The following is a 22,748-nucleotide window of genomic DNA, read 5'->3' on the forward strand; positions in this document are numbered from 1 at the left end:
AAGAATTACTAAAAGAAAAAAAAGATAGGTTCATCTACCAATGTGTATATATACTGGTTGGTATGAGAATAGGGTTGTTTAATAAACTGTTCACTTATTAACTTTAAAATGTATTTATTACAATATTTCCTGCTTAAAACATCTCATTCACCTTGACTTTGTTGGAAAACGATCCTTTAAAACACGGTCATATAAAATGTACATGAAAGCTAATTAAAAATTGAGAATTTCTCAAAACTAAAGTGAAAATGTTACCTAAACTTTAATCGATTATTGGGAATTTCTGTCTCAAGCAAGGCCAAATATAAGATTTTAATTAAACAATTACTTACCTAGTTGTTTTTTTGGTCAATATGGACGTCATATTGCTGTGATGGAGTATGAGGAAAGAAAAATCGATCTAATCTACTTTAGCCCCTAAAAAATAGAATCAAAGGTCTGAATCCTGTTTCTCTTTCAAGTATGTGTCAGCCCCTCATCTGAAGAAGAGGAAAAGGAAGAAGAAGAGGAAGAGGAGAAGGAGGAGGAAGATAATGAAGAAGAAAGAAATGCTGGGGCAGAAGACTCATTTTATATCCTTAATATATGTTTAAATAATTTAGGAGGTAACATAAAACAGCAGAAAGAATGTAGGTTTTTGATTTAGACAGATCTGCATTCAACTCCCAGCTCTGCCACTTACTACTTGTGTGACACTAGGCAAGCTACTTAACATTTTTTGACCTCGGTTTGCTTATCTGTAAGATGAGGAGAAGGCCATGTACTTGGAAAGGCTGTGTTGTGAAGATTAACTGATAATGTGTGTAAAGTATCCAATCCAGTGTGTGGTGAGCAATACATAATAGCGATATTTGTACAACATAGCTGCCGCCAGCTTCAACTGGACATTTAGTTGCTGCTTTAGGGCCTAAAATGAAATTATTTCAAAGCAAAAATGAAATATCAACTCATCATGTTAGTGGTCTTACTAGGGAAACTTTCTTGCCCATTTTCAGAAAGCAAAACCAACTGAGGCTGAATAACTCTGTACATGACAGCAGGTAGAGAAGCCACCTCTTCAGCGGCACTGTCCATTCAGTCTGGCTGACATGTGTTTAGTTTCATTTTAGTCAATGTATATGAGGCAAGAAGGCCAAATAAAAGACTCCCTCTCTGACAACCACAAACATGGTTTACAGGGAAATTCTCAAAAGTTCTGTGACCCAGATTTTCATAATAGGTGAACCAATACTGGGTCATTTTGTCTTTCTTTCACAGCAATACTGCATAGGTTTATGACAGTTAAGGGACTCCTGACATTTCCATAGCTCTTCTAACAGTATTCATTCTTTTTCTTTCTTCTTTTTCCTCTCCCTCTGTCTCTCTCCCTCTCTCAACCCTATTAGGAAAAGGGTACTAAATTAATATAAAAGTGAAAAACCTTAGATGTACAAAAAGGCCAACCACTGAAAAACAGAGAACTTGCAGAACAACAGTATATTTTAAAATTCTGTAATATAAATGGTACCCTTCAAATTTTGGCTTATTAAACAGAAGGGAAAAAAGATTTGGGTGAAAAACTTATAGTTTAGAATGAATAAAACAAAACTTTAGGCAAAATGCTTTCTTATTCTCTGGCTGTAGTGTTGTTCAGTTTTCCCTTCAACTTAAAGGAATCAGAAAGTACTCTGCCTCAAATGAGATGAAATTCAATTAGGAGACAGATGCAGTTAAACACAAGACTAGTCTTTCAGGGGTATATTCAGAAGAATGTTTCAGTTTGGATTTTTACTATTAGACCCTACTAGAAAGCTCTTCGAGGGAAGCTATATTATAAACTGCTCCCAGAATCTACTAAAAGGGTAGCAATTTTCCTAGAGACCAAAGATAAATTTAATGAAAAATTAAGCTCTAATTCCAACATCACAACTAAACTGCTATGGTAATAAAAAGACCTTTTTGTGTAATTATGCAACAAGAAAAAAAAGCAAGCAAGTTTTTTTAAAAAAAAAACAACACAGAAATCATTGTAGTATATATAATCAAGTAAAAGACATTATACTAAGGGATTATCTTAGTTGAAGAAGTATTTTTATAATACTAGAGGTCTTTAACAAATCTTACTTTTAGTACAAATATAAGCATAAAAATTTGGCTTTTGGAGTAACTCACAGAAATAACTAAGTGAAAAACTAAAAAATAAAAGACTTAAAATATTTTATACTTAAAAAAATAATAATAAAGAGTAAAATATGTAGGATATACTAACATCAAGCCTCAAAGTTGATTTTTAAATTTCACTTTGCTTATTTATTGGCTACTGCAGTGTAAAAAAAATAATTTACTAAAGTGCAATTCATTTGAACACATAAAACTGATATTACATAGGAATGTGAGAATATTGTATTCCTAAACCTTAGCATTTACAAATAATATAAAAACAGTAGTATTTCTTGGCATAGTGGATATTAGTAAGCCATTTTCTAAGAAAATATGGTATATCAATTCCCTGAGGATAAGCTAAACCAAGAAAATTCTTCATTTTCCATGTTAACAGTTCTACATTTTCTAAGCAGCCAAATTATATGTATTATTGTACGATGTTCCTAAAAATATCAAAGATTCTGTAAAACCTACAACATAAGTGATGAAAGCCCTACCTGGAAAAATAATATGGAATAACCTACATTTTATTTTGTGATCACTGAAGTTACTACAGATGGGTTTTCAATTTGATAGCCGAATTCTGAAAATTGCTCTTGAGAAAGGAAAAAGAAAACAGTGAATGGATGCAATAAAATGAATAGAGACTCACTACTCTATTTCCAATTCTATTGGAGAACTCTGAGGCTGTGCTAGGCTGAACTGCAATTGCACACAAATATGCCAAATTGTGTGCTTTAATACACGTATTTGTTTGCAACCAGGAATGTCCTATTACAAAGGCTAAAGGAATAAACTATACAATCTGCTTTTCATCTTTCATCCTGGATCTCAAATCACAACATAGATTTCTTGCTTATGCTAGCAAGTAACCCTATCACAGTCTCTTCCATAACCTCTATTCAAATCCTTTCTGAACAGATGTTGTACATGAAAACAAGGCATTTCTTGGAACAAAGGATGTGAGCTGCCATTACAGGACACGGAAGGCCATACCAATTCCCATGGATATTTTCTAAAGCTGTAAGCATATGCCCAGATGATTAAGAATTACTGACTTTTGAGAAAGGGGTTTGGAAAAGGAGATACATGCACAAATTCCACTATTCCCTAGTGTTTTATATAGCAATAACAATGTTCAATGGACTGAAAAAGAGTCTTTAAAAATTAAATATCTTTTAATTTCCAATACTGATTTAATTCAAACTTCATTTACCAAAGCAAACCATGAAATATTTATACATTTCAATTTCTTTCCACCTCTAGCCCTATTCTACCCTCTGAGATCAGTCATATTCACATTCCCTAATAATTACAAAACCTGGTCTGTGTCCTGTAAGTCTCAAATACCCTGATGTGTGTTGTTGAAGAAAACAGGAATGAAAGTGATCACAGTGTAAGTATGACACGCTATAAAATGCTGCTGTATAACTGCCTTCCAGTGTTTTCTAATCTGCAGAGAAACCTTCCATTCTTCATTTGTACTGGCTCGTATCAATCAACGGTTTAAATGCTATTCATGCTATCTGTAAGCACATGCAGGTTGTGTCAATGCTTTAAGTTCAGTTTTTAAAAAGTGGCAATCTTGTGGATAAGTTTAAGTCAGAGGAGGATGGAAGGCCAAGAAATGGTGTCAGGATATATAGTCGGTCTGCTCATGGTCATCATTAAAAAAATTCATCAAAAAAATACCAGATGAGCACAGAAGATGGCTATGCAAGGGAGAAGGTAGCACCCAGGACACCCTCCAATGCATATGACCCTCAAAAGCTACTGGGCCAGCATTTTCCAAAACAATTTATCAAAAATATTCAACTAATGGAAAAACAAAGCTAGTCCTTTAAGAATAATTTGATTCTTTGAGTTAATTTAGGATTTAGCCCAGCTTCTTTGATATTCCCAGTGTCCTCTTCATGTTTATTTGCTGCTTTTAAAAATCAGCAGGGATTTAAATTTGAACAAGAGAGTGATTGTAGAATATAAATACATTTGTATAATTTCTTAGGCACTGTATGAAGTCAAGTACTAACCATATCTTACTCTACTTGGTATCGGGGTTAACAAAACATAATATTTTGTTTGTTTGAACCTATAGCATAGAGTTCAAGTCTTTATTGAAAGTTTATGTTATATTATTAAAACTTCCTCCCTAAAAAGTAAATGTTACTCCGGAAACATTAACTGTTCAATTTGTAACTGTGATTATGTTTTATGCACAGTTATATTCAGTCCTTTTCTGCAGGCTGCTCAGAAAAATTCAGAAAGGAATTAAAATAACGGCAGTCCCAGATGGATCAGCCTAGTATTAGGTGATTTCACTGACAAAGGAATTCCTTAGCCAAAGCTATCACAAGATTGGTTTTATATTTGGCACACACACACCAAAAAAATCCTAAATAAAAGGCAGCTGGTATTATCACTAGATAGAGTCTATGCCAAGATCTCTTTCTTCCAAATTAGTTAGCAGCACACAAGGTTTCTGAAACCATTATTCAACTATCCATAGCATTATGCTCTGGAAAACATGGTATTTTGAATGGCAGACTCAGCTTTCCTTAGAGTGACTCTAAACTCCAATGCACGGCTTTTTTCTTTCTCAAATGGCATATTTCAGATACTATAAGTGATCTCTCAGGAACGCTATTCAAAATCCTCATCTTCAATGGTTTAATGTCTTGTCTGACTCAAATTTTAAAAAAGAACAAAGAACTAAAGCCTCAAATCATAAGAAAAAAATGTAAACCATGGAAACGATCCTTTTTTCCAAGGTTTGTATTGGCCTTGGGTTTCTGATCTGTAAACAATAATATTCCCAAGGGTTTTTGCTATTATTATACTCTAAAGCGGCAAAATTTTTTTTTTTGAAATTTGGCCTACTCTTGCTAACTTTTGTGAGTCTTCTAGAATTATTTTCTTAAAAATGAAAATGTTTAAATCTTCCTTTGTCTAAGACATCCCTTAAACTCATTTTAAGAACTTGCTTTATGGACTAAGTCAAAAACAACTGAGGGTGGCTTCATAATACATTCTGAAGTTGGAAAGATAATGTGGCTCTACAATTAGAAGATGGAGTACCCCATTTCAAATTCAAATCAATTTCAGTCCTAAAGACTTCCTGGTATCAGCAATGAACACTTTCCATTAGAGAGATTATCAATTTAAATTCAGTTTACATTAACTGTGCTCAGACATCCATCTCGATACCATTAGATAGTTTATTTAAAATTAAATCTATAGCTATCTAGTTATTAACAGATGTGTCCCTCTTCCCCCAGCACTCAAGGCTGCTCCCTCGCTTTCCCCATCTCCTTACAGGGTAACTCCTAGTGGAGACAGGCTCAGTGAGCCTTACTAATCAACAAAATCTACTCAGTTTCTTCGCTAAAGAAAGTAAATTTTCCTTCTAATATGGAAAATATTGTAAAGTTTATACTTTAAAAAAAATATTTAAAGTTCTACTTTAATCCAGTGCCATGTTAAAAACTTTTATCAGTGGAATTATAAGGGGAAAAGGCTAAAATGTACCAATACTTTCTTAGGAGAAAGGTATTGGAGGAAACAAAACAGACAAAAGGAAAAAACCTTCTAATCACAGGAGATGCTATTCCTTTGAACTTGATATGAAACAGGTATTTCTTTGGTCTAACCCTGAAAAAGTACAAATTACACACATCCCCACACTTTCAAAATATGCCAAAGAATGATTTATTAACATAGGACTTACAGATCACAAAAGAGAGTAGTACAGAAGAGCTGGAAAAGAAGTCATCAGGATAAGCATGCAGATCAGTATTTGCAGAGGGATATACCAAAGCAAGTTCAAAAAGGCACATTCACACAGAAAATGTCTAAATTGAAAAAAAGACATCAGAAAAGCAGCCAAAAAAGGTGGTGGTGGTGGTGGGGCGCTGATTAAAATACAAAGGTTTTCAATGTCAAAGAAGAGCTACTTTACAGGTAGGTAGGTAGGTAGGTAGCTACAGAAATCTTGCTAACCCTTTGAGTGTCACAAATGAGGGTAAGTTCTTGCTGCCAACAAAACCAGATGATCTTAATGACTGCACATCAAGATGCTTCGGTGCCAGACAGATTAAATTTAGTGGGGGAACAAAAGCAGCCTACTTGAAATTATACTCAGCAAAGGCTCAAAGGGTTAAATGTAATAATATGCAGCGAAATCAGGCAACATTATTAGTATTATCTACCTTCCGTACAAAGAATTATAGCAGAGTTAAAAGAGACAGTATCCCCTTCAGAGTTAAGTTAGGGTTTCTAAATAGGATTAAGGTCCAGAGATAGCAGTCTACTGGTTTCATTCTCTCTTCATTAGTCCACTTCTAATTTTCCCAACAAGAAGCACCTTTACCCCTCAAACTAAGAGAGCAAGAGATACTGCGGTCAACTTTAGGATAAGGTAAACCAAATTGCCTAGAAGAAGTCCCTGACATTTACCCTCTACAATACATTTATGCAGCAGTTTTGCTCAACAACAATATAGCTCATTGGTTAGCCTCAACCCCTTTTAACAACCGCTCTAAGGGGATACTGCTCCTTTCTGGCAGAAGGTTTACAGATCAAAAGGAGGAAACAATCTGCTTTTGAGAATATCCTCAAACTGAAGAAACTTGGCTTGAACATTACAGGTTCCAAGGCTGGAAATGTTCCAAACATACATAAAAGAACATGGGCACAGCAGATTATTTTAACAGGTCAATCAGAACAAACTCAGTCAAAAAAACCAACCTCCCTTTCCCAAATAAAATGGGGACAGGGTGAAGACATCCCAAACTCAGATTAGACTCATCTCATAAAGACATCTAGCTTGGCACTGTGAACAAATATAGATTCACTTTCAGAAAAATAGCTTCTAATTAATAATTTCAGAGTCCAAAGGCTAGTTTACTTGTTATGAGATTTTAAAATAAAAATCAAATATTGTTGTTCAGAAAAATGGAGCACTTTGCAACCAACTGCTGTGGCTCAAGCAGCTCATACAAAAAAGAAACAACATCACTATCAAACAAACAGCAGCAAAAAAGAAAAGAAAATGAAAAAAAAAATTGAGGAAAAGGACAAAACAAGGAAGTAGACAAGGGCACAAGGAGCTCTGCAGACAGCCCACCACACTTGGAAAACGCCTAAGCAAGTAGCAAGGCGAAACACACAGTCTCTGACAGCTGCTCCTCACTCAGCACCCTGTTTAAGGACTCCTTCAGCACGTCAATAGCCAAAGGATGGACGTGACTTTGTTTTCTGACTTACCAATCTGAGATACGCAAACGTCATAACACTTTACAATTTCTGCCTGAATCTGTAAACTTAGAAGTGTGTGATGTGTCCCTCTCTGGTTTAAAAAACAATAAACCCTTCATATGCGCAATAAATTTTCTAGAGTAATACTGAGATATTTCTCATTATTAAAGGCCACAAAATAGGTTTATCTTTCTATATACATATCAAATAACAAAACAAAATATAAACTAGGACACTTAGGAATCTAGTTTTTACGACGAGGAGTTAAACTAGAGAATAAACTGCTACATGTAACTCCATATAGAATTTTAAGAGGGCTCTCTTATAAGATGTTCTCAAACATTTTATGAGAAAGTGAACAGTTACCCTATTCTACCATCTACAGATTTGTTATACTTTAATACCTCCAGTAATAGAGTTAACACTAAAAACCGTACCTGAATTCCACTGACAACTCATGCCCTCCTCCTTGCCGGACCCTGGCCCACAGGACATCCAGACACAAGCTCTTACCCTCTTCTTCTCTTGTAGGGACGAAGCAAACTGCCGTACAACTGGCTAGTCATTTTTACTTGCTTGACCCAACAAGAGTCAGTTTCTGTAAACCAAACAATACTATACTGGCAGCTGCCAAATACAGCCAAGAGAAGAAAAAAGGAGAGGGAAATGGTGATCTTACTCAAAAAAATGGAGGAACACCACTAACACTGTAAAAGTCTATAAAATTTCTGGCAATGTGGGGTTCATTTAGCAGTGGATTTTTATATGCTTCTAACACCTAGCTGGTGTTAGATTTGAAAAATAAAAATATTTTAGCTATCCGATCTGAGTTCCTAAGTATTCATGGTATCCATACATCCAAATATACCTAGAATCAAATTTAACACTGCTTTAAGGGGACTGGCAACAAAGAGGTTAATTATTAAAAGTTCATAAAGGTTAAGAGCCAGAGCCCTACTTTTCTGTAAATCGACACCCACAGAACCATCTTTGAAATTTACGTCACCATCACCAGAGCAATCTCACCAATTCCTCACCTGCGGCAGGAGGATGCTGGCCACTAACTGTTGGTAAATCCAAAGAGCTATCAGACATGACATGTTTAAGATCTCCTCCCACATCAGCCAGTTTCATGTCAAACTGAACAGAGAGTGCGTCTTCAGAGTCCTCCTTGCCAACACTGCTGCCACCAATGGAAGGGAGATCCAAGGACTTCACCGAAGCAGAGTCTTCTTTGGTGGGTCTGAAAGTCACTGCTTTCTCTCCCAGGGATTTGTCCAAGTTCATGGAAGAAAACTTATTGGAGTGGAAGTCAGCAAAATCGTCGTCGCTTTTTCCCGAAGGAGTATTATCTTTCAGTTCCTCGACACCTAGTCCAGATCCTTCCAGGGAAAGATGTTTGAAGACATCGTATTTGGTAGATGCAGGAGCTGAGTTTTGTCCAGTTTTCACTGTGCTGCTCGAGCTGCTGGTTAAAGGAACAGGACTAGCTTCCTCTTTAAGGGCATCATATTTGTCATTTGACTTTTGCTCAGATGAAATAGAGCTGTTACTGAAAGCCATAAAATCTGCAAAGTCATCCTGCTCCCCAACAGATGCTGGACTAGAATATTCCCCAAAAAGGTTGAACTCTCCAAACTCATCAGCCAAACTAGAAGGTTTAGTTGATGCCAATGCTGTCGCAGCTGCAGCAGGTCCTGTTGACTGTGGTCGTGTAGAAACAGATTTTGATGCACTAAATGCAGCTGAGAAAGATAATGGTTTCTCGCTGCTGCAATTAACTGAGGAAAACATATCTAAGTCTGCTAAGTTCAGAGGATTTTTCACTTGTGTTTGCTGTTTCTGTTGTATAGCTCCTGAGGGGAAGGCTGCTGGAAAAGTTTTGTCTTTTGATGGTGGCTCTAGTGGTGATATACTATCGGCAGTTTTAAAATCGGTGAAACCATCATCAGTTCCTGCAGATCTGAATTCTGCAAAGTTTTCTCCTGAAAGAGAAAACACAACCAAATAAATAAAAATGCTGAGCTGAAAACCACATGATGCACAGCATATTAAATGACAAGCATACTTTTATAGATTTCCCTCACTGGCTTGATATAATTTAACCACAGTTTAAACCCTACCAAATACTCCTTTAGAAACTACGTATTTGTTTCCACATTGAAGGCTAATCATAGGAAATAAATAAAAATCAAACTGAGAGCACCTATCATTTTTCATTTGCTCCTTTGGTGTGATATGTCTCTTGGTGCCAGATCCAAAAGCACTGCTCTCAGGACTTTTTCTCAATATGGCTACCCATCCAAGCGTATAACAGAATAAAAAATCAGTGCTGGAGGTTACTGAAGAGAGACATTAAAACAGTGGCCCTTTAAGGATAAAATGTATTACATGGTGTTCAAGCAGGAAAAATATATCACAGGTACCAATAAAGTATTACAAAAAGTCTAATATTTAGGATGTACAATACTTTGCTCAACTAGGCATGTTAAGCATATCATCAGATACTGTGGTCTTGCTCAAGTATATGGAGGCATTAATTTGAAGGCGACTTCAATAAAAAGTTTTGAAAAGGTATCTACTTATTTGCAAAGCATTCTGGCCAACGGTACATTGTAAAGCCGCTTCTCCCTGTACTCTCCAACAAATAAACTGAATCTCACAGAAAAAAATCTGTGAGTGCTTGGGTTTTTCTTAAAATTGGCCATCTTATTGCACCAATGAGAGCTTATTCTTATTAAAATTAAAAAGGATTTGAATAAATACCAACTCTTATTATTAAAACTTCCAAAGGATATGATTTAAATTTTAGCATTTATTGTTCTACTCTTAGGATGAGGTTACTGACACAATTTTTTAATTAATGTTTTAGGCAAAGAAAATAAGTACTAATGTAGTTCTCATAAATAGTTAAATAGACTCAGTTAAGATGCTGAGAAAGATCTGGAGCCATGATTCTTATTAGGTTTTTTATCCTTTATTATTATAGCAATGTTATCATTCATAGGTATGAGGTTAGGATGCAGATGAGCTCAGTTTTCTAATGGTGTCTGAAGCTCTTCCTTTATGAACTACAAAAACGTATTTAAAGTTGTAAATTAAATTTGTCATTAAAACAATACAGACTTTTAAATATATTGTGCTTGTAACATGATATATACATTGATGTATCATATGAAATAAGCGTGGAAAACAATGGAAGCTGACTGTTCCTCCTAATCTGAGATACTTAACTATTATTTACTAGCATATGTCATCAACACAGAGAAACCTATTTAACATTCTTAGGGAAATTTTAGAAAGAGAGGAAAGCATTCAGAATTCTTGTATTTTATGTTTGTAAGACGTACCATCAATAAAACTAAAGTCAATTTCACAAATTGACAGGAAAAGCAGATTTAAAACTTAAAAAAAAAAAATCACCTTAGTACTTTAGGTAAGTATGTCACTGATAATATTTGCATTATTTCTGTAAATGAAAATAAGCAGCCAATTTTGTCAGAGCGTAAATTTTTGATGTGCTGCTTTGAAATATTTGTGAAATTGACAAGTTTTGCTTTGTTATTTTTTGAAATCACCACAGCAAACTAAACTTACTGATGAATTGTAAACTTTTCCATTAGAAATGTAAGCTGGGTGAAAGGGTTAAAAAGAAATAAAAATGGGTAGGTTTACAAGTTCAAAAACAAAGGGAATTTTCGGGCAAATAATTTAGTTGCAGTTATTTGAAGCTTGCATATCAGAAGGTACAATAAGCATATTACTTCACTGACAGCTCTTCTGTCAGCTTCTGAATCTTCATAAGTTTCCCTAATTGCCACTTTTTAGGCCCTAAAAGCATTTCGAAAGAGATCACTTTTCACTAAAACTTCAATAAGAAGTGTCGCTTCTCTACATAGAATATTTTCCTCATAGACTTTAATTTATGGTTTAAACAGTAGGGGTAGAAAAAATGAAATATTAGTAAACTCTGTCATTTAGTAACTCAACAAACTCGCAGCTCTGAACATAATACTGTAAGAGTCAACATAAATTCTAAGATACTAACAAACTTTGATGAAATTAGGCCAGTGTACTTTAAATGCAAGTAGAATATATTCTAAAATGAACAAAGTTGGCATCTCTACTTGGAAAGCCTTACAGATAGTAATGAAAGTAAGCAAACAAAAACGGCAACAACAATCTAGGATTCTGTTAATACAGTACTGTAAAAGCAGAACTAAGGTGTTGCTTACATTTTGGTGGCATCACTGCCTTTCCCAGGAATAACATACATATCATACTACACAAAGAACCCTGATATCAAACTATGCTCTTTGCTCCAGACTTGTCTTGGCCCAAGAATTGATGAAAGCATTGCTGGGAGTAAATGACAAATTAACAAGTCAAAAAATTCCTCTAGGGCTTAACTTTGTACTCCTAGTACCTAATATAGGCACAAAGGAAGAAATAGTTATTATATCCTAAAGTCTTGAATGAAACACCAGGAATCATTTCTAGAATCTAAGAGCTGTAAGGGACTGAGCATCTTCAGAAGAGGTGTTTCCTTTCTTAGAGATATTTAAGCAGTACACTCTCTACTTTAACTTTCACATATACCTTACCTTGTCTATATTCTCCTCCCATCTCTCCACTCCCATCCCTATCCTCTGGGCAGAAGGGTGAGAACAAATGATTGAAGGATGTTCCAAAATTTAAGCATTCAGTACACAAAGGTAGATAACCATAAACAGAACTTTCAGTCTTTACATATAAGGATCTCAAATTATCATTCCATATTCTTTTCCACTCTATTTAATAAGTGCTTCTATCAGAGATGGGAACCACATATGCACAAAAACCCCTCTTACTTCATCTTTCGATTATAACCAATTTTGAAAATCTTGAAAAGTAAAAGACTAGTTGCTGCCTTTTGTAGTCCACAGATTGCTGCACAGCCAACAGTTCAAGTCTCATTGAACGTTAAAATAACTGAAAGTAGTCACTGCCCTCCATTTGATACAGAAGTCTAAGTTGGCTTGAAGACTATCAGTGAAAAGAATGCACTGTTTTCAGAGAAAACTGCATTGATTTGGGGTTAGCCCTAAATGTTAGAAAATAATTCCCAATAACTGCACCACACTTTGCTTCCTTGTAATTTACACACACACACACACACACACACACACAGTGGGGTCGGGGGAGAGACGGGGCAAGGGGAGGAGGGGATAAGGGGGGGCCGGGAAAGGGAAAGGGAAGTAGGAGGGAGGAGAGAAACCCTACACACAATAAAATAATGTTCAGGAGTGTCACTGAAAGAATTATCGAAGATCTTTCATTAGAAATTGAAATAATTTATCCATTTAAGGAATCAAAAACTTACCTAAGGATTTACTTTCTGTTGTCTGTTCAAGTTCTCTGAAAGCACTATATTTATCACCAGGCTCTATGATGAAAAGACAGAAGCTCAAGTGAGGTTAGGAACCTTGAGGTCACAACTCAAGAAAGCAAGCAGACTGGGTTGCCCAGACACACTCAGCATGTGGCATAACCATTTTACACATTTACCATAAAAGTCCAACACTAAAAACAAAGATTTACATTAACAGATTTATGAATTTACGAACTGCTGTTACCTCCAAATGAAACAGTATTTTCAGAGGACTTGTCAGTTGCAATTCCTTTAAACACAGCATACTTATCCATTGACGTTGATGCTTTAGTTCCAGGAAGTGGCATCAACAAAGAAGGGGCACTAAAAGAAAAAAGAAATATTTCTTAATGATTAGAACATTTAATCCTTCCTTTATCATCAAGTAAGAGCTTAGAATTAAAGTGGCAAAGAGGTAGCTAGTTAAAACTCATGATTCCCCGTTTTAAAACTAAGAAACTATATATATACACCACAAATGACTAAAGATAACATCTTTTTCCTTGGAAAAATATACTGAAATAACACCCAACCAATAACTCTTTTCTTGATTATTTAAAGAGGGGGCAGATCCACAATGACCATCTAATCATCTCTTTAAGCCATAAAAACCACTGGAATGGCATTGGAAGTAGATTATAGAATGATGACCTGCAATTTTAACCTAAGGTCTATAAAACTGCAAAAGCGAACTGCTCCAAAAAGGTATATCCAGCATTTTAAAGTAAATTATGTTAACCTTAATAGAAATTATTCTTTAAAATGGGGTCAGAATGCGGAGGTGAAATAGTTAAGAAAAAAATCTATTTATAAACTGTTGTTCGAGCCAAGATGTAAATCGTTTTTCTTTTGATCATATTGCATTGCTTACTGGCAGAAGTTCACACATCTGATAAGCAGCAGTAGAGTTAATACAATTTGCATTTTTACAAGAATCACATCAGCGGTTCCAGAAGCTATCTTTGTAGCAAAACAACAATCACTTCAAAATTAGATGAAGATACTTTTGCCTGTGGACATATTTCTCCCTGGATGGAAAAATAGTGTAATGAGTAGTATCTGTGTGGGTATTCTTGGACGGCTAAAACACATACTATAAAAGCATTGCTTTTTTCTCCCCCTCTCTCTTATCAGACCCAGGCAGCTCCCAAGAAGAACAACCTTTACATATGAATAACTACATTCCACCACTGGTTTGTGTCATTCAATACCGCACACACGTGTGATATAAATGGATTTCTATTGAGTTCTTTGCCGTAGAGCAAAAATCTTTCCACAGTCATTTAAATCTTCTTATCAGTGGCCTCCAAGCAAGGTAAGAAACCCAACTCTTGCACATGCATGCTAATGGGGGTCCACAGTGCTTTAGGACTTAGTGTTATCAAATATTATAATTTCACAACACTACATATTTGATCTTGACAAATAGGTCATCACCTATACATTATGGGTGAATTTTTAAAATTTTTACAAGTAATTAAACTATAACTCATTGAACAGAATGTTACATAGGAATAAAGGTAATTAATGTCTTAGGAAAAACACAAAGCTGAACGATCTATTTGTTTTTCATGACCTGCCGACTTTAGCTATGCTCTTTTAAAGCCCATTGGTAAAATCTTCTAAATGTGACATTTAATTGAATATTATTAACTTTAAAATTGTTTTCAAAATTGAAGAAAAATGGTGGCTCTTTAGGGTAATGAAGTACAGCTGACTGAAGTCAACAAAATTCCATTCAAAAAAGCTATGACTCAGATTATAATTTTACACATATTACAAATGAATAATTCATTCCAGTTCTTCCTCTGAAATTATTTTTAAAAAAACCAAACAGTAATCACTATGAAAGTGTTTATGCCAGTTATATAAAGTAATTATCTGTTCTAAACATGAAAACAGTTATTTCTACTTTTTAATACTAATGAAAGATACTCAGTGAGAGAAGCAGAGTGTTTAAAATTTAAAAACATGAATTTTACTGAAAGATGATACTGTAAAGAATATGTATTTTGCTTTTTCTCTAGTGAATCCATTTATGTTTTACAATCACTCCATATGTCTGAGGTAGATGGTTTTACTTAGTTGTTCAATATACCCATTTAAAAAGCAAAATAAAACTAACCAACTCAAAACCCCTACACTTTAATCCTTTTGAACTATTCAGTCATCAGTGCACCATGTCTGCCTTATTTATTATTCTAGGCTCCCTAGTGCTTGAGACATACTAAGTATTTTCTGAATGGATAAATAAATGATACTGCCATCTTCCATGTCCCCTTTCATGCCTACTCATGTGTTAGTTCTCCTTTGACTTCGACATCCAGTTCAATATTGAGTCCATCCAATTTCTCAGATAAATCCTTTTCAGTATCTGTAACTCTTAAACCCAGAGTACCTCTCATCATCTCACAACAGGATTACCATGGCAGTTGAATTTATCCCATACAGTAGTAGGAATCACTTTCATCACGCCATTTGTTTCTAAAATGCTTTATAGATTATGCCACAAATCATAAAACACCTCACAACTGGTGCCACCCCTAACTAATGTAATTTTTCAGACTAACAATACTCTCCACTCCAGCCTACATCTAATACCTTACTTGTCTTCATCTTCTCGGACAAATGCCCATTTTCTGCTTAAAAATACTGCCCAAAGTGGTCCCACCTAGGCTTAGCTATTCATATTTCAATTTAACAAATATCCTTTTAAAATAAACTCACAATATGTAATATAGATTATCATCAATTAGGGAATTCATTATATATGCATATACACACATTTAAGGACCAATCCTAAGAGAGTTTTATCAGATAATATAAATACCTAGATAAAACTAAGCTTCTTGAGAGCAGGAACGGTGTTTTTTGCTTCTGTATTTCTAGTGCCTACACCAGTGTCTGGCCTATAACAGATGCTAAGTAAATGTTTCTGAATGAATAAGCAAACAATGAGTGGATTCTTAGACATGAGCAAAATGTTTTCTTGCAAGGAAAGCATGGAAGTAGTCAAATCAGAACTGAAAAAGAAAAATGTGCAAAGAATGGCTGTATATGAAAGTAAACTATTATGTGGAGATAATGTGACACAAAATTGCTAATACTCCATATATCTCAAGTTTGGGCACCATCTTATTAAAAATTTCTATGCCCAAATTTTCATTTCATTTACTAAAAGAGGTTTATTCTCAGAGGAATGAACCACCAATTTGATAAATTCAGTTTATAACCTTCATACTACAATCTAATCATCCAACAAACCTTTATTAATTACATATCATGGGCTAAGTATGACATATAAACACATGAAAGATTGTCTTCAGGTATTTATAGATTAGTGAGGGAAATAGGTGAATTAGTAATTATAATTAGGGCACAGATATTCATAAGGTACCTTGACAGTAGAAAGAGAGGGGCCCTTAACTCATCTTGGAGGTAGAAATTGATCAAGAGGGGTTAGTAAAAATTTCCCATATTAACCTGAGTTTTGCAATGGAGCTAGAATCAACTACAGAAACAATTTCAGGATGAATAGAATAGAATGTAAAAGGCCATAAGCTTTAAAGAGCATGGAGAGTCTGAAGTTGTTTTGGGATGGCTGGAATACAAGCTGTGGTGAAAAGACAATAGTTGAGAGAGAAGGCAGAAGCAAGATCACCGATGGCCTTTTCCAAGTCAAGCAGAGCTGACAGTTGATGATGGTACAGGAGAGAAAACGGAGCCAAAATAAATAACATGTTTTTCACTTGGTGACTGGGCTTGGAAATCCCAGTACTTTAAAGTCACATGCTTCATCTTTTTCTTCTATGTGTCATTTACATGTATTTGATACATTCTTAAAATCAGAATAATTCTTTCCCTAATTGGTAATACTCCATAAAGCCTACCCTCAGTTCTTATTACAGTATCTATGCAGGAAGTGTTGACAGATTATCAACTGGTTAAAAGGAAAAAGATGAATGGAACTGCAAAAATAGGAACATAAGAGAAATAGAATATGTACCCTGACAAAAACAAGTTCCAAAAATAACCAAAGAAATCGCATTGCTTACTCAAAGTCTGGTATGTTCCACTCTATGGAAGAAGTGTCTAAGTACTTTTTAAAAATGAGAGAAAGGTATTGAGAACATAATCAGTTACTGTACCTAAAAGTTAAGCTAGTACATAAAACATAAGAGAGATGTTTATGCAACTGTCTATGCAAACGGAAATATGAAGGCCTAAAAGCCACTGATTTCAACTTAAATTTAAGAGAGATGTGAATAATCATATTTATATTTCTGAATTGTGATTTCTGTGGAAAATCAATACTATATTACATTGCAAAAATATCAAATTATGTGCCCCTGCCTAAAAGGCTTTTTAACAGTTGAAGACCTGGATCCACTACAAGAACATGAAGTCATCATTGCACAGATGCACTCAGCTATAATAAATCAGGTCTAGCACAGGCAAATAAAATATTGGCAAGCAGGTATGTGCCAGGAGGAAATGGTCGGAGCTAAAGTTTAATGTGGACAATGAGGAGGGAAGTTTGAAGAGTAAAACTATGAATAAAGAAGGGATTATTCAAGAAAAGAATGAGAGTAAGGAGTCTTAATTCTCTTATTTAGACTTCTTGTTGTGGATGCCTCTTTCTCAAATTATTAAATACGATCTTAACTATATTCAACTTTTTTCTACCTGTTTCCAGGCTGAGAATTATTTGTTTTTGAAGAAACCGGCAACTCTTGGAAATCAGTGAATGAATCATCAAGGGATCCTGACTTAGAAGCATCTTGAAAATCTTGGAAGTCATCTTCTTCTGGTTTCACCACCTAGGTGTAGAGGATATTAAAATCGAAACCATCAGATTGATAAAATAGTAAATAACAAATCTCCATCTGTCAAATTCAAGGACTATCTTTTAAATTTCTGCATTTAGGTATCACACTACCTAATTACTGAAGAACATCTTCTAGATAAAACAGCAATGCAAGTGCTTAAGGCAGAAATCTTGTCTTGTATTATTGTTACTCTCTGTACAAATGGTAAAAAACAAACGAACAAAAAAACCAAAAAAACCCAAACTGGTTTAAAGGGCTAATCTGAACAACTTTCAAATAGCTAAATCACATTTAATAGATTATGGAGAACCTGCCATCTTTAAAACACATTTTATACAAGTTTGTAAATTACAAACGTGATATAAATTTATTATAATCCATCACACACATATAAAGTCAACAGTGAACACTGACTCCTAATCCCATAATCTAGAAGTACTGTTAACAGTTCATTTGCTTTATAGAAAAATGAGCTCATGAGCTTATACTATATTGTTCTGCTCTTTAAAAAATGTAATGGTATGACTTGGACATCTTTTCAATGCAGTATATATCTATCTCATTCATTTTAATGATCAAATAGTTTACCACTGTATGGACGAACCAAAATTTATATAAATTTTTTTTTTCCTAATGGACATTTAGCTATTTCTAATTGTTTACTCTAGCAAACAATGCTACAACAATATCCTTGTACAGCTTTGCTATAATTTGTTACTATTTCTGTGAGATAGATTCCTAATAGCATGACTGCTAGGTCAGAAGATACATAGATATTTAGAATTTTGATAGCTATTGTCAAAAGTGCCTTCCAAAAAAGCTGTACTAATAAATCCTTTTCCTACAATTTCACTGACACTAAATACTATGTTTTAAAAAATTTTTGCTAATCTGAGAAGTGAAAAATAAATGGAAGCATTTTAATTTCAAGTTTAACTGCTTCTTCAAAGATATAGCCTAAGAATTTCATTAAGTTTACTGGGCTTGATGTTTAAAATGTATATACTATAAAAAACAATAAACTTTTAGCCAAAATTCAAGTATCTTAAGGTTTAGCAAATTGCTTCATACTTTTTAAATAATAAAAATTAAATTTTGTATTGTTTTAATATTGTTTAATTTTCACCTCCAGTGTCCATCATAATCCAGAATCTTCTTTGCATCCCCAGAAAAAAAGGATAGATTCACTTCCAGGGATTATCTGGAATACACAGTTTCTCCATTTACCTGATTTGCAGGGTACACTGGCATGAAGCCACTAGAAACCTGGGCTGCAGCTCCCCCCACTGGTCCAACAAGGTTAATGCCCATGACTGGCTGTCCGAGGTTGAGGGGCAGGGAGCCTGCAGGGCCTGAAGGCATCCCAGTAGGCTGACTCACTGCCGTAGGCAAAGTTATAGGAAAGCCACTTAAAGATGGAAGAGGAGCTGCTGGGAACTGGTTTAAAGCATCAGGACTCATGGCAGGAACACCCCTCTACACAAAAAAGGAGGAAAATGGAAACATTTTAGGAGATTGCAAACTACATACAATCTAAATCTGACAAACAGGGACATAAATGTAAAATCTGTAGCTTTGATATGTTTCTATGCTAACTCTCCCAAAACTCAAGAATTTGATACAAAAAAAGTTACAAGGTTAACAAAAATCTAATATTTAGCAAAGAAATGGCCAACACATATCAATTGTGACATTTTACTCTCTGATAAGTTTGGTTAATTTACTATAATCAAATCAAGATTACATATATTACAAATGATTTCATAATATAAGAAAAATTACTACCAGAGAATACTTTATCAATATCTAAGGAATTTTAAATAAGGGCTTCAAAGGACAGTGAGTAATTTCATTTATTACTAACTTTCAAGTTCAGAAGGGGTACAGTCTTTAAACAAAGGAGTATTTTGCTAGTATGCGCTTCATATAAATTATACATTTTTGAAGTACTGTATCTTGAAAATTATTTAAATTTTAATGTACAAGAAATTCTATGGGGTTGTAGTCAAAAAAGATTCATATTCTTTCAATTTACATTGGAAAGTTACTTAATCTAACTTAAGAAACAATGTCTACCTGTGTAACTGCTATCATGGCGAGAACTGTATAAAGTTCTTCTTTAGTAAGTTTGCCAGGTGTAGTTCGATTAGCTAAGGCCCATATCTGTCCAAGAGTTTCCCTGGGAAGTCCAGATGACATCAGAATGGGATAGAGTTTGGCAGTATCTATTCCAGTTGGAGTCATTGTGGTTTCTAAGATTTTCTTATAGGCATCTATTAAAGGAAAGACCAGATTACAAATGTAAACATATTAGAACTGATTGATTTTTTTGCTTGTACAAGAATAAGCTTAAATTGAACTGCTTTAATAGAACTAAAGCCACGTCAGGGCTTTGCACTGCTAGAAAGAAATTCAAGTGGAAATATCCAGCAGACAATTGGGGTCTGGAGCTCGGTCCTAAAGATGAAAATTTGGGACCAAGGTAAGAGAAAGTCTTCAAATTCAGTAGAAGACAGTAATAAAAATAAGATGAAGGTGGTATAGGCAAATGCTTTGGACTTTAAAAGAACAGTTGTGGAATAATAACGGTGGGAATAGTTGAAAAACAGCAGTTGGAAGCAACAGTTACACCAACACCACCTTTTCCCTGCCCCAGAGAATTAGAGGCTGTGAGAGAAAATATCATTGGGTAAGGTGCTATGGAAACAGAGCCTGCAAAGAAAGACAGTTTCAGTTATGGTGGGGAAGCAGAAAAAAGGGACTGTGGGAGAGTTTTTCACAATAAAATGGGGTTTCCAAAAGACAAAGTGAGAAAGGCTGTTAGAGATAGAGTTGCCATGTAAAATACAGGATGCCAATATTGCACAGGATATACTTATATTAAACAACTCTTTGCTGTTTATCTGAAATTCATATTTAACTGGAGGTTCTGTATGCTTATTTGCTAAATCTGGCAACCCTGGTTAGAGAAGTTTTGGGGGCTGAAAGTGGGTAGGGCTAAGGTAGGCAGAGAAAGATGTTTAAGAAAAAAATTTTATATCTATAATTTAAATATGGATTACAGGTTAATTGATAACATATATTTTGGCTAGGAAATTATGTGTGCATGCATGTTTGGAAGGAGAAGAAAGAAAGAAATACAAGCTGGAAGAAAATGGATAGAACTCCAAAACATGCTAAAATCCAAAATTTGTTTGGCTTGAAGACAGAGAGGAAGAAGATAAGATTAAAACTGTATAATGGGCAATTGGAAGAAAACCTATTATATTTATATACAACTGAAGTCCCATACTTAACTTTCAACTCATGATTATGTGATTACAATGTAAAGTAGACACTACTGGTTTCTTCCAAAAAGAAGTTCAGCTATAGGGATCTTTTGCATGGCTTTTATTTAATCAAGTGTAGAACAACTTTAGTCTACAACCAATCTAGGAAACTAAAGATCTGATACCTTTAGTTTACAAGAGGTTGGCAAAGTAGAGTAAATTGAGTAAGTTACAATTTATTTCAATTAACATATACTGCTGTAATAGTCATTATTCTGGGTACATAAACCATAGCTTAAATAGACTTTTCCCTTGTATCAGTTGAATATGAAATGTGCTCCTTACTGATTTTTTGGCTCAGCGGTAATAATATATTTCAAGAAATAAGTAAATATTGTCTTCTAGTGTAGAAAAGATGCCACGGTCTCTTACCTCATATAATATCACATTACAAAAAAGTAATAAGATTGTTTTTAAAAATATAAAGTAATCAGGAGTCCGGTTAAGTTTCTAATAATCTATGAAATAAATATTTGATAATGTCTTTTAAAGCATGATAAATCTGAGAAAATCTTTTAAAAATAATGTATTTGATGGTCAATAAAACATGAAAGCAAAAACATTTCTCTGACATTTAGTTATTTCATATATGAGGCAGTATTACGAAACACTAGATCTATGTAACTTTCTGTACTCTTTAAGAAAAAAAAAGAAAAAAGTTACAATTCCTTCCGCGTATTTTGTAACAAACATATTAACTATTTTCAACATTTAAAGCAAAATATCCAGATGGGAATTCTGGACAAAGAAGCTTATTTACCTGGAACCAAACTCTCATTGTAAATCCAAGGAGGCATTCTGGGCTGAACAGGATCCTGTGAGGGAAATACTCCTACACCTAGAAGACAAGGAACATTATTTAATGTATATAATGGTCCATGTACAAGATAAGGAAATCACACTGACTCAAAAGAGCACTGGCTGGAGACACTAAAAAAAAGTCACCAATACAACTAAAAGATCTGGTTTCTAAACAACTCTGATACATTAACTATGTCCTAAAGAGTAAACTAAAAAAACCCTAAGATGTACCAAATAAATATTCTGAATCACTACAGGGTTTGCACCATTTCACATATATTACAAAAGTTTACCTCCTAAGCTGCCCACATTCTAATTCATCTCTGCAAGCTGAATTTAGAAAAATTTGATCTCTTTTAGGCAGCAGTGTGTATGATTTATTTCAGAGAAGCAAAACTATATTCTCATTGGTGACTTTTCAAGTTAAATTATAACTTTTCAAACTTTATGGAAGAACATGAAGTGCAAGAGGGGGAAAAAGTTTTTGTAAAAGAAATTTCAGAAATCATTCTGATTAAAAAACTGTCAAAAAAATTTTTTAAAAGATTAACAGGTGTTGAAAGAATTGAGAGCAAAATCGTAGGGGTTAATTGGAGAAAGGAATGCATTAAATATATTTTAAGCAAAATTTTGATTAGCAAAATCAAGCAGCATTCATTTTAAGATTAATGCTTAAGGTGTTAGCACTTGAGCGACATTTAGTTAAACGAACTTTTTGCTGAATATTTCATGAGCTCACCACTCTCTTCAATGGGCAGGTTTTGGTCTGAAGTCTGTTCTGCCTCTGCAGTTGTGGTACCACTTACACGTCCATCTACAGCACCCCAGTTATTGGCCGTTAAACTGGGATGGTTCTTACTGGAACCTGGGCCCTGGGCTTTGTGCCCAACTTCAGAAGTATTTAATTTAATTTGTTCCTGCCCAGATGTACTTATATCACAAGATACTAGGAGCTTCTCCTCCAAGGAAGGGCCTAAACAAACA

The 22,748-nt window shown here is 34.6% G+C and overlaps 1 protein-coding gene and 1 long non-coding RNA gene across 16 annotated transcripts in view; one reads left to right on the forward strand and one right to left on the reverse strand.

Moving 5' to 3' along the window:
* The window catches only part of SYNRG (synergin gamma), a 68,098-nt gene that overhangs the window by 20,211 nt on the left and 25,139 nt on the right, over nucleotides 1–22,748 (reverse strand). For 11 of the 15 annotated variants that reach the window (XM_039885901.1, XM_039885900.1, XM_039885906.1 and 8 more), the window contains exons 8-15: nucleotides 22,477–22,737; nucleotides 21,724–21,801; nucleotides 19,711–19,907; nucleotides 18,862–19,110; nucleotides 17,492–17,625; nucleotides 13,011–13,129; nucleotides 12,758–12,820; nucleotides 8,433–9,380 (exon numbers count right to left, since the gene is read on the reverse strand). In XM_039885901.1, the coding sequence (XP_039741835.1) occupies nucleotides 8,433–9,380; nucleotides 12,758–12,820; nucleotides 13,011–13,129; nucleotides 17,492–17,625; nucleotides 18,862–19,110; nucleotides 19,711–19,907; nucleotides 21,724–21,801; nucleotides 22,477–22,737 (2,049 nt within the window). The remainder of the gene's footprint in view (nucleotides 1–8,432; nucleotides 9,381–12,757; nucleotides 12,821–13,010; nucleotides 13,130–17,491; nucleotides 17,626–18,861; nucleotides 19,111–19,710; nucleotides 19,908–21,723; nucleotides 21,802–22,476; nucleotides 22,738–22,748) is intronic. The other 4 variants (XM_039885907.1, XM_039885902.1, XM_039885908.1 and 1 more) reach the window with 2 other exon arrangements.
* LOC120620868 (uncharacterized) lies at nucleotides 439–7,539 on the forward strand. The gene is made up of 2 exons (XR_005658009.1): nucleotides 439–3,165; nucleotides 3,409–7,539. It is a non-coding gene; the product is annotated as an uncharacterized LOC120620868 (long non-coding RNA).

This window comes from Pteropus medius, unplaced genomic scaffold, assembly GCF_902729225.1.
Source record: "Pteropus medius unplaced genomic scaffold, Ma_sr-lr_union100, whole genome shotgun sequence".
Taxonomy (NCBI): Eukaryota; Metazoa; Chordata; class Mammalia; order Chiroptera; family Pteropodidae; genus Pteropus; species Pteropus medius.